Consider the following 18,095-nt stretch of genomic DNA (forward strand, 5'->3'; position numbering starts at 1 on the left):
CACTGAATTTGCACTCGAGTGTAATACTGTTATCAATCATTATAGGATGAATGAAGCTGCATATTGGGATTAATCCCAATTATTGGTTACATTTCACTATAAATAATATAGATTACATTTCACTTTTAAAGCATTTGATGAACTTATGAAAAAATAATTTTTGGTAAACTGAGAAAACAGTTTTGTCTTTTCCAGAAACACCGTTTATTGATATAAAATTGTCATTAAGAGGTCAGCAGGCAGCACCACGGGATCTGAACGGTACAATGACAGTCCACCACAGTACAACAGCAGTGTGTAACTTGCATGGGGAGAGCATTGTGAGATTCTAGTGAGCAGTTTAACTTTGTTATAACTTGATACACACAAAATGGCTTCCCTTCTGTACAGTGTATTCCTTTTCCAGCTTTCTGTTACTTTACATGGCCATTAACCCACCAGGAATGTTAAGCTGGTCCAGACAGTAAATTACATCTGTTACACTTTAAAAGCAAACTATTTCTAATTGAGAGGGAGGGTGGGGTGGGGTGATTTAGACATTAAGGGGATGGACATAAAAGCAACTCTGCACAATATAATGTTCAGAGTACCAGTTCCACGTAAATTATTTTGGAAATAAAAGCTGAATATATTGGAGAGGGAACTGGAAATGTATAGATACGGGGTGGCTAGTGGAACTCCATTGTCAAAGTTAGTTTTTCCTAATAGCACACGCCTCAGAGGTAAAACTTGCAACATTTTAGATAACCAGCAGGCCTAAGGTGTACAAAAGTAAACATTTTTAGTGCCAGTTGGGAAAAGCGTAAAAAAAAAAAAAATGGACAAGTCTGGGTCAGTAGCAGTAGCCATTCTTGTATTCTATCCACCTTTTTTCCACTCTTTGTCGTGATGACTTCCTTCTCCTGATGAAAGGGAGGCACTGGGTGCAGTTAAACATCATTTGGAGGAACTGGAACACAAACATTTAACAAGGTTATACTGAGATTTTACAGAGTGATGAACATGGCATCTTAATTTACTGGCTATTTTGTTAAACTTCAAAATGTTTAAATCCTGGCAACTCACTTTATACCCATACAATTAACACATACATGGTATAAATCACTACTGACACCCGTACAGAGTTCATAAAATAGCAAATAGTGCAGACACACACACATCTGACATTTCTTTATCTACTTATTCCAAACTGAGAAATTTTGCCTTGTCAGAGATTTAAAGCATAACGGTAAGTAAGCAAACAAGTTGTTTAATTTAATCTCAAAATACTGAAATTTTAGAGTCTATTTCAGAACCTTTAAGAGTAGGCTGCTCTAAGATGTATGCATTCAGTCCGTATCTGTGTTTTGTACTGCACTGAGTGTCAGCATATAATGGGAAAATACCCCACCTTCTGGCACAATGACGCACTACACTCTGAAGCGAGTGGAAGTTCATGCTAACGCTACTGTGCATTCTCATAGAACATCCATCCATCCATTATCCAACCCTTTATATCCTAACTACAGGGTCACGGGGGTCTGCTGGAGCCAATCCCAAATACACAAATCATCACTTCCACTTGATTTTGGCTCTCACAACTGACTTTATCACATTGACACTGTCCTTGGGTGTCGGCCGAATCCGGTAAATCAGTAGTGTCGAACCCTGATCCCGGAAGGCCACAGTGACTGCAGGTTTTCATTCCTACCGGGTAATGGAACAGATTTCTGTCTTAATTTTAACAGACTCCCTTTTGAAGATTTTCTACCCTTGTTTAATTACCTTGACTGGCCAACCAATTTCAATAAAACATCTGAAAGTGAACATCTGAAAAATATTGATCTGTTCTTGACACACCAGTTTGATGTTGACTGGGTTCCAAAACAAAAAAAAAAAACCTAGTAAATCACAGAATTAAATGATCCGTTTCATTAACTGCAAGAATTCACTTCTAATAAAGACCTTGGCTGGACTGAAAATGGTGGCCCATCAGGAACAGAATTTGAGACTACTGATTTAGCCAATTTCCTTACTTTGCATCTTACCATTGTTTGGCTGCTGTTCAAGGGAAAAGTAAAGAATTAACACTAGAATTACCAGAGCCTTCGAAAAAACTTGTAGATCCGGCCCACCTTAAATCCCATCGCACCTCTCCATCAGCATCTTTTGTCCTGTAAATATTCCAATAAAGACAAGCAGCAAGCAACCTGCTATTCCATCCCCCCACCGCAGCAGAACGTGCACAAAGTTCTCCCAGCTCATGCCTTGATTATTTGGGAGTGAAGTGCTGGAGTTTTAAAGTGGAAATAATAGGTCGTTATTTGGAACACATGCATTTACATAATAGCAGGCTGCTTGTCTTTGTCAGCATCTTTTGTCCTGTAAATGTGCCGATAGAGAGGTGCGATAGGATTTAAGGTGGGCCAGATCTACGAGTTTTTTCGTAGGCTCTGATAATTCTAGTGTTAAGGGCTTTGAATCTTAAAAACTAAATCAACTAAAACTGACACAAAAGTAGTATGCCCCATGAGCAGCAGTAATTTCTAATGAATTAAGAAAGTGGCTGGGACAGTAATCTACAGCCACAGGAACAGAGTTTGACACCCCTGAAGTACATCAATGAATGTCTGTAACCTCCAAGTGGCTCAGTTGTGCTGATACCACCTTAAGGACCCCATGGCAGCTTTGCTTGTCCAAATTCAATCCGATTTTGCCCCTGTATAGGTGAATATTCTATTTTATGGAAGAAGATGATCCGCTGTGGCAACCCCTAACGAGCAGCTGAAAGAAGAAGAAGAAGATAGAGCATTCACCTATTTCAAAGTAAATGTTACATAGTAGACATCCCCAGAAGTGGAGGTATTGATGTAATGCTAATATGGGAGAGAGACCCTCTTTGCCCAGTGATTGTGGACTCCTAAATATAGTAGGTAAAGGCAGGGGCCTAGTTCATCAGCTGCAAGAACAAAATTAACAAAAAACATCCACAAGGACAAAACTGTCATTGCTAGTATGTGGAGAATGTGTATGACCATCTTCATTCAGATGATGGTAGCAAGCATTGAGTGGGATAAACAAATTCATCTAGCCCCAAGTCAATTTAAACACTGTACAAAGGACCATTACTATGACTAAAAAATACAATTAAATAACTTGTGTCCTCAAAGTCCTATATTAGCTTCTAGTTAAGTTTAGCGCCAATCTCAATATCTTCTTAACACAAAATGCTTTAAATGGCCCCTTCACCTACATTATTAGAGCATACATTACAATCACAAGATGCAGGTCTTGTAAAAATCCAAAGTGTTAAATAAACTATGGCAAACACAGAGCCTTAATCTACACTCTTGAAAATAACGGTTCTTAAATGGCACTTCAATGGGTTTTGTGGTTCCTCATAGAAATGCCGCTCAACAAAGAAGCATTTCATTCTGGGAACAGTTCTTTGCATATGAAATGGTTTCTTTGGGTTTTGAAAAGGTTCTTAACATGAGGACAAAACCGAAATCTTTAATGTAATGCAACACATCAACATAATCTGAAATTAGCCTGTGTTACTGAATGCAGCAGTGCCTCGTTTTAACATCACGAGCCCAGTGGTAATTAACAAATCTGTTATCAGTTAATCATTACTTCTGCAGATCTAATTAATTAAAGGTTCCTTCCGGAATCTTCATGTGGACAACTCTTTTGAAAACCACAAAAATGGTTCCCCCGTGGCCTTACTCTGCAGAACCACCCTGGTCCCTTTATTTTAAGGAGTGTAGAAGCCCAAAAATCTGGAACTGTTGGCCTACTCTTGAGTAAGTAAAAACATTCAAGTCCAGGCTGAAGCCTCACTATTCCATTTTCTCCTTTCTCATGTTTTGGGTTCGTGGTTGGACAAATTAAATTAGTAAACAGTTCTTTAGGAGAACACTTTATTCATGAAGCAGTAGAAACAGATTTATAGTCTTTTAGCAACAAATAAAACACAAATGAAAACTTTACTATTAATTTTCAATAAAACTCAACTCTGTTTTGGACTTTTCAGACCTAACAAAATTCAATAGGCATCTTCCCAGAGCTGCCACGTTAGAGAGAAGACGGGGATGCCATGTTTGAGAAGCCTCGTACGCAGAGAAAAAGTCGTGGCATTTGTGAGACAGCCACTTCTTACGACTTTTGTTGCTGAGAGATATGAAAGTTGCACGTTAATACAGTTGATATGCCATTGATTCCACGACTACTGTTTGTAAGAATATGCGTTTTCTCCGAGTCTAGTCCCTCATTTAGAAAGTAAAGGTGCACCATTTTCTGCCCCATATGTCACAATACATATATCTAGTTAAATAAACGATATGCATGGAAAGTTTGCATAATTGTGAAACTTACTTATTATATTTATTAACTTGTGTGAGCCTGAGGTTATAGTGAAAAACAACCTTATTAGATAGATGTTTAACTACAAATACGAAAACGCCCTGGCATTACAGAGCAATTATAGCCCCAGTTCCAGGCCAAAGCTAGTTTGAGATTCCGTAACACACTCTGGAAACTTAGCCAAGGCTCTCAGTTTGCCGCTTGCCCCACAGATTGACTTGTGGAATGCTCGTTTTGTCACTTCCTTAAATACGACACCTGGATTATGGCAAACCTCTCTTCTGATTCATTAAATACAAACAAACCCCTTAGCACTCCCTGTGGACACTGGCAGGACCACATACCTCTCTGGGGCCCTACTGACCCCCAGCAACTTCCTGATTGAACCCACTGAGCCTTCACTATTGTATATCACCACCTCTTTGCCAACTGCAGAAGGATGCATGTGACAGCTACAAAGAATAACTAAAAGAAGCTCGTCTGCACATCACTCTCTGATGAATGCCATGATGATTATCTGCAATTAAATATCAGAGCTGGGTACTGTTGCATGGACAGTAAAGGACACAGAAATGTAAAGAAACCAAGTCATTCTTTACTGCAAGTAAAATCTGTTAAGAAAGGGACGAGTGTCAAGTCTTTCTGGGCTTGCTGATTATTATTATATGTTGTTAGCAGCCTAACTGATAAAGAAACAGACTCTGAATCACAATGTGGACCCTAGAGGCAGAGGCAGTTCAGATCAATAAAATAACCTTCTGCCCTGCTCTGCTCTCCCAACCTCCATCCTCCTTTTTGCTCCTCCAATGATGAATCTCACACAGAACTAGGGGCTGCACTGATGCACATCAATGGGAAAAAAATTGTAATGCAGCTTAGCTGTAAGTTACTGTCATAGGAACACTACAATTAAATAGCAAAGTAAGAGAATATGACAGCCAAGTGGACCATAGCCAAGCTCTTTTAGTATCTGATGGAACAGGAATGAACCTTTATTACCAACCACATCCCACTACAGTGGATGGCTTCCCACTGAGAGTCCAATACCACAGCAACCAGCTTCCCTCTTATCAAGGTCTGTTGCAGGCTCTGGGCTTGAACTGAGTGGGGCTCATATCAAAAATACAATCATTGGTCAACTCCTTGAGAGAAATGCACAGAAGGAAATGCAAGGGTGGGGGGTCTCTTGTTGAAAGTTTACCAGGTCCCTGTACTCGCTTCAAAAAGAAGAGGCCTTTAGAGGACCTGGATATCTAAACATCTACCCACTATCCTGCTAATAGATTAATTGTGTTGCTTTCTGTAGTCTAAGGAGTGAAGATGAAGATGGGACATTTGTAGCAGTGGCCTTTCTCTGCTTGTCGCTAATGTTCGCCTTCCTCAGAGGCCACTGCTATTCTGAATGGCTGCTTTTGCTTGGGCAGTCCTTCCCTCCTTCGCTTGCTCCTTTCTTGTGTACTCATTTACCTCGTTCCGGCTCTCATTTTATGCCAGCTCTCCTCATCTCACTCACACTTACTTGGCCAGTCCCCATTATGGCTCTGCAATTTATACAGTAGGTTAAATAAAAATGCCTTTTCATGTCTAAGCCACGCCTCATAATGTGGTTCCGTTTACATGCAATCTGTTGAATTTTCAACTCCAAAGTCAGGGCACTCTACCAAGCAAAAATGTATTTTTACAAGCGGCACTTATCCCTAACGGTGTCATTATTTTAAACGCTGAATTTACTGTTACCAATTAAACAGTTGACGTCCCAGTGCAAATCACCCACATGACACTTGCTGACACTTGCAACAAAAGAATCAGGTCTGCCATTCTAGCTGTAAAGAAACTGGCCTCCAGAATCATCCATAAAAATACAAATTAGTGCAAATCAAAAGTCACAAAAGTAAAACAAACAAAAAAAAAAGATAGGCCAACTGCCAGTTTGCAAGTATTTATGGGTTTTGCATTTGTTAGCTGCACTTTTTAAAAAATGATTCACAAAGAAGAAAAATGACATTCACTGCTTTTATTACTTTTGTTTGGGCTCCTTTACTTTTAAGCACACCTCTCCGTTAAAGTTCAGCCCTCATATAAATTAGATCGGAATGGTTTAGGTTAGATAGAACTTTATCTGTGCACAGGAGTAAATTATAAATAAATAAATAAATAAAATTATATTGCAACAAACAACAAATCCCAAACAAATATACACCAGAATGAGTTGGCAGTCCTGCCACTCGTATAAAGGAACCCCAGTAGCGTTTCTTGACACACGTCTGCTGAAAAATTTGTTGACTGAAAGTCTACAGTGTTGGTGTGTCAGATGTGCAGCATTGTTCATAATGGTGCTCAGGTTTGTCCTCAATCTCTCCTTTGCTACTTACCAGCAGGGGGTCCTGAGTGTGTCTTATATCTGAGCCTGCCTTTTTAATTAGCTTGTTGATTCGGTGGGCCTCTCTTGAAGTGATGTTTCCTACACTTACTGCTATTACAGACTATACAATTGTTAACAAATAAGACGTTTTAATGTTACCACTACATTCACCATCTTGTTGCAACTTATGTGTAAAAATAAAACCGTTATCGTTTATTTGCTAAAGGTCTCTGGATCTCACCTGTGTTTGCCCTTGAGTGTTTCGCTCTCTTGAGAACATCAATGCATAAGTAGGAATCATAGGCATATATGATGCCAACACAGAGGCCAAACACCTGTTTAGACAGAAGGAAGGAAAAACAAAATCAGAAATCCTGCAGGACTCTTTAACTGCCAGTCACAGCAGCCTAGTATCTCATTGTATCCACCTAAACAATTGGTTATTGTTAGTGAAATCTTTATGCTGCAATGACCATGTAAAAGTAGGGCAAACAGACGCCTTCAATCAGATGGACTTGAAAAGTCCTGAAGAGATTTTGGAAATGAGCAAGGCCAAACAGCTGCTAATATATTAAGAGGCTTTCCGGTCCACTAGAGGGCCACACTGCGTTCCCCAATATTATTTGTGGACTCCTAGCTACCAAGGAGAACAGGCTATAAGATCACGTGTCCATTTCTATAATAGGGGGCACCCGCCTAGGTCGCCAAACAGCACTGAAGGAGTCTGCTCATGGAGTGGTTAATATAGCCTATAACAAAAGGCGCTATATAGGTGCCTGACCTAATGCAGATGCACACAGAGACACGTATAAAACTAATAAAGACTTATTTTCTTCACCCGTGGGCGCACGTCTTTCCCGTGACCCACAGGCAATACACAGTCCATAAGCACTTAGTACAACACCCCAACCGTTTTCTCCCTTTTACCACCACTCCTCCTCCCGACCCTGGCTCACTGAGTGGTGGTGGCTGGCCCTTTTTATAACCCACCCGGAAGAGTTCCAGGTGCTTGACCACCTGGTCCTAATTGCACTTCCGGGTGCCAGGCTGTTGAAACCAGACAGCACCCCCTAGCGGCCACCCAGGGCCCCAACCAGGCTGTGGAGGACTCCATCTCCCATGGAGCCCTGTGGGAGGTTGGGGAATCTCCGTCGGCCTGGGAGGCTGCCACCAAGCGCCCTGGGGGAGGTACTGAGCTGCCCATGGCTGCTCCCCCGGAACATAAGCAGCAGGGGCGTCCCGGCTGGGCATGGGTCCCGACCGTTCGCTACAAGCACCTGGGACTTTGGAAATAAATTCCTGGGGTGGCTTCACTAAGAAGTATCTAAAAAGCTCCTTCTGACCAGTCCAGGGTAAAGCCTGAAGTTGGTATGCAGGTCAGTGACAATGCATGGACTAGTGATAGTAAGGGAAGCCAGTGTGCGGAGATGAAGTTTTAGACTGCATATGGTGGGAGGTTCTGTGTTCTGTTGCACATGTGCAAAGGGGAACCAGTCACCCAATAAGGGTGGTTGGTCTTCGAGTAAGTATAGTTAGTTAGGCTTGAGTGAGTCTCATTTCCTTTGTACTTTCATTTTCTACCATCTAATTTAAGAATATCTACCCCCCATTTAAGGGGAAATGCATTTAGGACTGAAGCCAGAAAGTAATTCTTTACGTAATATTATGGAACAGAATACCAAATCATGTAGCTAAAGCAGAAACCTTGTCAACCTTTACAAAATATCTGGAGGAGATATTGGGACTGGTTAGCTGGATCAGTGGACTGTTTGTCAAACTTATGTTCTTATTTGTAATTAAAGCCCTATTTGTTTCTACCTTTGGACTCCTTGATGTTCTTCTGGGTTTAGGATGGCACAAGAATGCCCTCTAAAATTCATACCCAACAAAAATGTGGTTAAATGACTGTTCATCATAAATCAAATCAAGAGCCATAAAGGTATAGCAGAGGTGCCCAGCTCTGGTCTTGGAGGGCTGCTGTAGCTGCAGGTTTTCATTCAAATTCTTTTCTTATTTAATAACCATTTTTTTACTGATAATTAATGACTTTTGCCATAATTTAAATTGACTAGTTGACTCAGGCCCCTTGTTTGTTTTTTCCTTAATTAGCAACCAAACAATATAGAGATAGAAAACGAGTCAACACATGACCTGCTAACCTGGGTCCATCATACATCCATCCATCATCCAACCCGCTATATCCTAGCTACAGGGTCACGGGGGTCTGCTGGAGCCAGTCCCAGCCAACACAGGGCACAAGGCAGGAAACAAACCCCGGGCAGGGCACCAGCCCACCGCAGGGCACGCACACACACACACACACACACCAAGCACACACTAGGGACAATTTAGAATCACCAATGCACCTAACCTGCATGTCTGTGGACTGTGGGAGGAAACCGGAGCGCCCGGAGGAAACCCACGCAGACACGGGGAGAACATGCAAACTCCACGCAGGGAGGACCCAGGAAGCGAACCCGGGTCTCCTTACTGCGAGGCAGCAGTGCTACACACTGCGCCACCGTGCCCCATCATACAATATCTGAAAATAAAGAAAGGTGAAGGTCTCAGAAATGTTGATCTGTTCAGGTCCACAAAACATTTTGACTTTGTTCTTAGAAAAAAGAAAATGATCAATTTTGGAAATGTCCACTTGGCAGAATGGGAGCATCAACAAGCCATGGAATTGAATAACAGGATTAATTAACAACGAGAATCGATTTCTAATTAAGAAACTGGTTAGAGTGAAATTGGTTTGAGTTTGTAACTCATGTTGGCCTTCTTTGACGGCCACTTCTATTCCAAATGGAATCTGTTGGCTCGCTACACATCTCATTTCTGATTGGGTGCCGTTAAATGAAAATTCAGGGGACTGAGTCTTGAAAAACAAGGCAATTAAAGTGAAGGGAAAGAAGTTAATTAGCAGCGAAAACTGGTCACTGGTTAAGGAGGAGGTCAGAGTGAAAACCTGCAGTAGCGCTCCAAGACCAGACTGGGACACGTCTGAGGTACAGTAAGGAAAAAAGAGAAGAAAAAGCCTCGAGTACCTCTTTCACAATCTTTACTAGATGCTCAGTTTACAATTCAACATGAAGACCTGGAATGCTACTCACCCCTCCTGCAATGCTGGCTCCATCTCCATGCTTGATGATTGTAATTAGTGAGGTAATGAGGAACAAAACAGCACCCACCACAGCACGAAATAAATCCTGTAGGGAAACACAACCCATAAGACAAGATGGGTAAGGAAAGAAGAATTATAACACCACCGTTTCACTGAAGAATTACCACATTCAACAACAAGTTGAGAGTCTCTGTGGCCATCTCCTTGTCCAACTCTGAAAAACTTACCAACATGAGAAACTGTAAGACAACTCAAGAGTCATGTAAATTAGGTCAGAGGTCACCTTAGTGAGAGTGGCAAGGGGGAACAGGCCACCTTCTCCACCCACAACCACTAAAGGAACCTCCAACTAAGGGAAGGGCTTGTTTCTAGACAACAGAGAAAGTTCAATTTGCTTCATCAACATGTTTGACCATTAGTCCAGCTTCCATGTAGATGATACTCCACTAAGGACTTGTTTTTATAAATTTACAACCCAGCACAAGCAGGGCACAAATCCTAATTAGATCTTGGTAACATCAAAAGAAGATGGGATGAGAATATTGCAAATAGAAAAAATACATTCACAAATGTAAAAAGTATCTGCAGTCATGTCATGCTAACCTTGGATTGTCACCACTTGGTGTGTGTAAAGTTTGCTATAAAATATTTGAGGAGTTGCAAGAAAATTCCTCATTTGGCACTTTATTCTTGAGCCTCGTGCAAATTTGTAATATGAAAGGCTAACGAATTATAAAAATCTGAAACTGACAAATCCATTACACCTCGAGAAATGCAACAGATGTGGTAAATTAAATAGAGAGACCGAGAAATACAAGGGGCGTTCAAAAAGTTTCTGCACTTTCGTTGGAAACGGTGAAGGCAGGAGGAGTAGTAATTGGGCATTAAAAAGTTGGTACGACGCTGGGAAAATTGCATCCCAAACGAGGGTGACTATGTACAAAAGTTATGTAATTTGTCTTTGAAATTCTTATTAAATAGCGTTAAAAAAAAAAAAGTATGGAAACCTTATGAATGTCCTTCGTATTACAACAAATAACAATGCCCCCTCCAAATTCAAACAAGAATTACAAAAAAAAGCTTAATTAGAACAGAATTCAAATTAAATTTTACCTCTGACTAAGAAACTGGTTAAAAAAAGAAAATACAAACACAAGAGAAAATGTAGAGCCACAAGGAGGAGCATGACTGGCGGTGATGAGTCGGTGATTTCTGCAAAATTGAATTCACCATTTAGCTTCAGCAAAGACTTTGAAAAACTATGCTGTGAAATTCACAGGATTGATACAATAATAATGTTATTAGTTTTATAAATGAAAAACTTTTTAACCCTTATTTTCATCTAATCTTTCACATTTTTCTTCATGTGCAAACACATGGGAAAAACTGATCTTTTGAATAAACAATCAACGAGGCCAGACTGGCAAAAGGTCCGTTTTGTCCTCCATATGTTGATCTTATCTGTAAATCAATATTTATGCAGGAGAAGGGCCACCACGTGTTATTTTCCCCACTCCATCTCCCCAATACATGCCTGATCCCCCCCTCATTAACAAGCCTTAAAACGTAAAGATTGCCTTATAACAACACCAAAACTTTATTTGCCATGCTGCATTTCTAAGATATCTGGAGCCTTTTTCAGAGAAATGTACAGGTCCAAAAGGGCTGCAAGGGATTGTCAAAGCCATAGAGAACAATATTCCTAGCTTCCCATCCGTAAAAACATTTAAGAACCCAAAAAAGACATGCATGCAAAACAAACGTAAATAACTGGCAAAAAACTTCTAAATACCTCCCACTGACTGTATCAGGAATGTTATGGTAATGAATGATGAATGTACAGTATAAAAGGGCTGTGCCCCCCCATCGATACCTTGCTTTGCTTATTATCAGTCCAATGTGGAATTTGTTGTTGAATGAAAATGAAAACCCTTTTTACAATATTTTACACAAGGAGGACCTGGGACATGAACTCACAATCTCCTTACTGTGAGGCAGCCGTGCCAACATAGAGCCACCTGTGTGGCTAGTCGACTGCTAACATACAACTCAACCACTACATTCTTAGCAGAGCAGATTTATATAATTTTATTTATTTATTTATTTTTTTACACATATTCAAACAAACAAATTGGTTGTTTTGACTTGAGAGTATCAATTGTTGTATTCTCCTAATGAAGACAAAAATGATATATTGATGTTTACTATATGACTGTATGATCCTGAAGAAAAATGAGCATTGCATGAAAATGTTGCAAAATTTAGCTAATTATTATATACTGTATATATGAGGGCGAAACATGTGTCGCGTACTCTTTGCATTATTTGACAGTAAAACTATTTCAACCATTCTATGATCTGCTTCTCGCAACTGAAAGAGGGCACCGTGGCGGATGTTTGCCGAATGGCAGACCAACCACAAGCGTTACCTGGTAGGAAACCACCCACACAATTCAGGTCGTCAAGACTACGAATGCAGTGTGTATATATTAAATATATATATATATATATATATATATATATATATATATATATAGTGGCACACGGCTGGGGGTGGTACCCAGCTGGGACGCCCAAGTGGACCTGAGGAGGGCTCACGCCTCCTCCAGACCAAGAGGGGGCGACCACCCTGGTTGCTGTGGGGACCACGGGTACAGAGCTTTGAAGCTCAACCCTGTAGGGGTCCGTGGTCACCGCCAGTGGGCACCCCAATGCCTGGATAGCCCTGGACCTCAGCACTTCCGCCACACCAGGATGTGCTGGGGGGGAAGAGGAGCAGGGACACCCGGAGTGCTTCTGGGGATGCAGCCAGCACTTCCGCCACACTGGGGTGTGTCGGTGGAAGATTGCCGGTACACACCTGGAACACATCCGGGGGACAATAAAAGGGGCCGCCTCCCTTCATTCAGGGCTGGAGTTGGGTGGAAGAGGACGAGGTCTGGGAGAGGAAAGAGGCGGCCTGAAGAGACGAAAGGCAGTGTGTGTTGGCCTGGACTTGTGGGGTGATTGGTGCTGCGGGACTGGGTTGTGATTAAGTCACTTGAACTGTAAATAATGTAAATAAACGTGTGTTGGGTGACATGAAGTGTCCATCTGTCTGTGTCCGGGCCAGGTTCCACAATATATATTAGTGCTGGGCAACGATTAAAATTAATTAAAGATTAATCACATACAATCACAACAATCACATTGTTATTCGCAAAATTCAATAATGAACTCAAAAGTAGTGTATTGCGTGTATTTGGTTTGCAAACACTTTAAACAAATAAGGTGCTTTTTAACAGCAGTATTCCCTTTATATAGTAGCAGTTAAAATATCTCTTGTAAATCTCAACTTAAACATTAATGTAATCAAATCAAATATAAAACCAAAGCTATTTGCCACTGCCAGGGCATTAACGTTTTATTTAGTTTGTTATAGAAAAACAAGTTACACTCAGAGTCCAGAGCCACGATCACAACATTATAACAGACACCTTCCGAGCAACAGCAAGTTAACATTTCTAAATCTGTTTTCTTTTTTATCTGAACAGATACCAGCAGAAACATTTTCTTTCATCAGGGAGCAGCATAAACAGTCTATGTTCAGTAGCAACACTTTGAGACCTAACATTTTTTCCAAAAAACTCAGCACAAAGCAATGGTTTCACACATAAATCAACATAAAATGTCTGTTGTTGGCTGTTTTGCCTGCTGTTGGCGCCTGTTTGCAACAGCATCAGCTCGACAGCCAGCAGGAATGCACGGTGATCTGGCTGCCCAACTATCTTTGTGAGACAGGTGTGCGGGGGTAGCAGTTGTAGTGAGACACAATATGGTTTATACCTCCTGTCATCATAAGTGTCTGTCCTCCCAGGCAAACGTTGCCATAGGTGCATCAGCTACATGAACGTGTTCAGCACCACCATCGGCTGGGGACCAATCAGCTGATGCCAGTACCTCACTTTCGTTCTCAATCTACATCTCCAGATCACTTGCATCAAAATCGGAGTCCGACAAATCAGAATCCGATTCAGCGATAATACAAAAAAACTTTTGCTTTAAGCATTCACTTTGCTATCTCTGCACATGCCATTTTAGAAGCTGTTTGCTCTTCGCTACTCATGCACGCACAGGGAATCGAGGTCAACTCAACAAAGCTAACTTTCCTTCTAGCAAAAGCGTATCGAAAAGCGCTGTAACAAGAAGATCACTGATCTCTATCAATCGCAAGTGAGACTGAGGGTTTCAAAATCATAATAATAATAACAAAAACTGCGTTAACACGTGATAAAATAATTGTCAGCATTAATGCGATAATAACGTGTCAACTTGACCAGCCCTATATATATATATATATCCATTATCCAACCCGCTACATCCTAACTACAGGGTCATGGGGGTCTGCTGGAGCCAATCCCAGCCAACACAGGGCGCAAGGCAGGAAACAAACCCCGGGCAGGGCACCAGCCCACCGCAGGGCACACACATACACACACACACACACAGGGGGGTCCTCGGGTTACAACGTCTCGACATACAACGTTTCGAGTTTACAATGCTCGCTCCCATAAAAACTTTAAAAAATTGAGACGTGAGTGTTTTAGCTTACGCCATTAGCGTTGTACTTACAGACTACGTGGGCAAACTAGTTTGGTTGCGCGCAGCGGAAGAATATGCAGTAACACAGCATATGAGTGAGGGAGTTGGTGGACTAGTTTGGTTGCGCGCGGAGGAAGTGTTCCGTTTGTGTTGCTTTGTTTGGTGACTTTTTGGCCCTTATCATGGCTCCTAAACGAAAGTCAGAGTTCTTCAGATGGCAGTGCTTCGAAGAAGAGGAAAACCATCACGATGAAAGTGAAACTAGACATTGTAAAGAGATGAGAAGGAATAAAGGTAAGGAATTTTTTTACACTCATTTTTTGTCATTTTTTCTGTTACTACAGTACAGTGTACAATACAGTATATTTATGTCCTTTTGCTTTTTCTGTGGATTAGTTGTGTTTTTATGTTCTAGATTATGATTTTGCAAATGTGTGAGGATAGGTAAGTGACTTAGGCTAGGGTGTGTTTCGACTTACACTAAAATTTGGGTTACTTCACTGTTGTAGGAATGGAACTGTGTCGTAACCTGAGGACCCCCTGTGTGTGTGTATATTATATATATATATATATATATATATATATATATATATATATATATATATATACTGTATATATATATAGTGAGAAGTTAAGCAAAATGACACCTTTTATTGGCTAACTACAAATATCACAACATGCAAGCTTTTGAGGCAACTCAGGCCCCTTCTTCAGGCAAGATGTATTTGATTTTACTATATATACTGTATGGTACTATATATACACAGTAGATTTATACAACATATTTCTGTAATGTGATGCTTTGCGTTGTATTCAAGAAACATTTGGAGAGTTTGTTATATTGGTAATGACTGTACACTTATTAGTTCAGGTTCAGCATTGCTTATGTAATTGTTTTAATTGTTCATTTCTGTTCTTCTGCTTTTTGCATCATCTTGAAAAGTGAACGTCTTCAAAGGGGAGTCCCTTTGATAGTGCAATTAATTATATTTTCTACCACTTACATTTTAGTTAATAGCTTCCAGATCTAAGATAAGCCTGTCATATACATTACTTAATGCCACGTGAACGTTTATGTATGATACACATGTCATGAGACACCACCTCTTGCACGTTTATATAACAGAGCAAAATCTATTACCTCCTAGAGCTGTGTTAACCACCAGAACAGTGCAATGGTCTGTTACAGGAGTAGATCATCAATATTTAAAATAATCATTACCTGATACATAAAATGTATACAGTGTTAATGTTTTATCAATTAGCACACAAAATTCCCCTCCCACCATACTAGCATATTTTTCCTAGATTTGCAAACCCATGGCATTTTTATCTATTGCGTTTGAATCTATTTGCATTTGCATTTCTTGTGTGCTTTGTCAAGTCCCTTGTGATGGTGTGCTTGAATAATGAATTTTACAATACATGAGTCTGCACCGAGCTATAAGTTAATAATTCCTCACAAATACAAATGTTTGCAGAATGGTGTAGTAGTTAGAGCTGCTTACTATCAACTCAGAGACCCTAGTGCAAATCCCAGCACAGGCACTTTGTACAGTGACCATAAAAAGTATTCACTCCCTTGAAAGTTCTCACATTTTATTATTATGCAACAAAGTAGATTTCATTTGGCTTTTTCGACATTGACCAATAGTAAGAGATTGTTTAATGTCATCTAAATTATCACTGGTGAAGCCAATTGGTTTTAAAGGGCACATAAGTACTTCAGTTGAAATCACCTGTCTATATTCAAGGAGCTTCAGCTGATTATAGCAGAAGTGCTCCTGTATCTGGAAAGTCCACCTTGTGCCGAGTCAGCACCATGACCTAAGCTACACAATGAAGACAAAGGAACACTCCAAGTAACTCAATGAAAAGGTGTTTGAAAATCACAAGTCAGGGGATGGAGGCAAGAAAATAAAGTGCAAAAAAAAAAAAAAAGGTTTATTATGACTTTGGAAATGTATTTTTACAGCATAAGAGTTCACATTAAAGATGCTAAATGGATAAATGCGTACACATCTTTTGTCATTCAGAAAATTTAGGACAACTTCCAATAATTTTGCATGCCACTGAACTGACTTTTTCTGTTGATCAATGTCAAAAATGTCAAATTATATCCAATGTGATTCACATATACAAAAATAAAATGTGAAAATCTCCAAGTGCTGATTTTTATTTGGGTAGTCTGCAAATTCTCCCCATGTTACACAGTTTCCTGCAGGTAACTTCAGTTCTGTTCCCACACCCAAAAGACATACTGTATACGTTAGGTTTACTGGCAAGTCTAAAATTGACCCAGCAAGAGAAAGTGGGCTCTGCAAGGTCTGGTGTCCCATCCAGAGTTGGCTCCCATCTTGTGTCAGGTGGCGCCAGGACAAGGTCAATTTGAAGGCATCAGGCTTCACGTGTTCCTGTAACAATAACCAAGTTGCTCCCAAGGACAATCATTCAACTTTTATCTTTCAAGTGAACTTCTAACATCAAAGACTGTTTACACAAAGTCATACAATTTTATATCCTTTAAAAAATGTTTACACTTTACAAATTTAAGAGGACAGATTTTTTGTTTTTCCAAGCTCAAAGGATTTTGCATATATTTTTTTTTTTTATAAATTGCATAGGGTCTTTTTTTTTTGCATGTATTTTCATGTTGTTTACTTCAGATCGACTGCTGGGGACCCTTATCATCCTCATATATATACAGATGCATGCACCCACCCTGGGTAAGTTCTCACCTTGCACCGGATGATGCCACAATAAGCTCTGGCTTTCAGAAAACTTTGTGTTTAGTAATGCAGGAAAATGGAGTGATTAACCATCAGCCATCATCAAGCCTATCTATAACTAAAATCATCAAAAGTCTAGGGGCACTGCTGTAATAAAATTAGCACTTCAAAACCATTTTTTCATGACCAAGAAGGATTTTAAGAATATACAACTGGATTCAGCTTACCAGATCTCAATCCAATCGCGTGTCTGTGGGATGTGATGGAGTGAGTAATGTGAGTACAGGTCCACTAACTGCCTATTCACTAAAGTAGGCTGCATATTGGAGTCACGATGGGCCAGCACTTTTGATACAATGATAATTTTGAGGAGTAATGGGAAATCAGGTCTTAAGTATTTATACATGTATTTTAAAACTACTTCACTGACTCATTGACGTTTTTCCAAGCAAACATTTTATCATAATTGAAAATGCCTGATAATGCTTTTTGTACAGAGACCCAAGTCTGACTGACATACGTAAACTACACTGGCGCATGTTGATCAGTACATTCAACTAAGAATTTCCCAGTACTCTGTACATATGACAATAATAACTCTATAAACCTATAAACTTTTCTGGCTGTTCATCTTGTTAGTGTTACAATCTGAATATTCAAATTGGTTACTTGCAATGATCACATTATTAAAATCATGGGGTAAGCCAAAATGGTTTCCATTTAAGTGTATTTTATATATTCAGTATGTACACAATTAATAAAAGTTTAACTATATTGTTGTATAGAGGATTCTACTGTATGTTCCTGTTGTAAAAGTGCATGGCATAAATCAAACACATGGGGGTGCTGCAGTAAAGCTAAAAAAAAAAAAAACGACAGGAGTTTCTTTTCTGTTTTAAACTGCATTTCAAGTAACTGTGTGAACTACACTGTAATGACAATCAATTATACACAT

General features: G+C 40.0%; 2 protein-coding genes across 2 annotated transcripts in view; one reads left to right on the forward strand and one right to left on the reverse strand.

The window, feature by feature from the left end:
- The window catches only part of prickle3 (prickle homolog 3), a 296,269-nt gene that overhangs the window by 62,774 nt on the left and 215,400 nt on the right, over positions 1-18,095 (forward strand). The gene's annotated exons all lie outside the window — the stretch shown is intronic.
- Positions 181-18,095, reverse strand: part of plp2b (proteolipid protein 2b) — a 74,474-nt gene continuing 56,559 nt past the window's right edge. The window contains exons 3-5 of the mRNA XM_028813368.2: positions 9,820-9,915; positions 6,948-7,041; positions 181-949 (exon numbers count right to left, since the gene is read on the reverse strand). Coding sequence (XP_028669201.1) covers positions 930-949; positions 6,948-7,041; positions 9,820-9,915 — 210 coding nt within the window. The 3' untranslated portion in view covers positions 181-929. The remainder of the gene's footprint in view (positions 950-6,947; positions 7,042-9,819; positions 9,916-18,095) is intronic.

This window comes from Erpetoichthys calabaricus, chromosome 11 (assembly GCF_900747795.2).
Source record: "Erpetoichthys calabaricus chromosome 11, fErpCal1.3, whole genome shotgun sequence".
In the NCBI taxonomy this organism is placed as follows: Eukaryota; Metazoa; Chordata; class Cladistia; order Polypteriformes; family Polypteridae; genus Erpetoichthys; species Erpetoichthys calabaricus.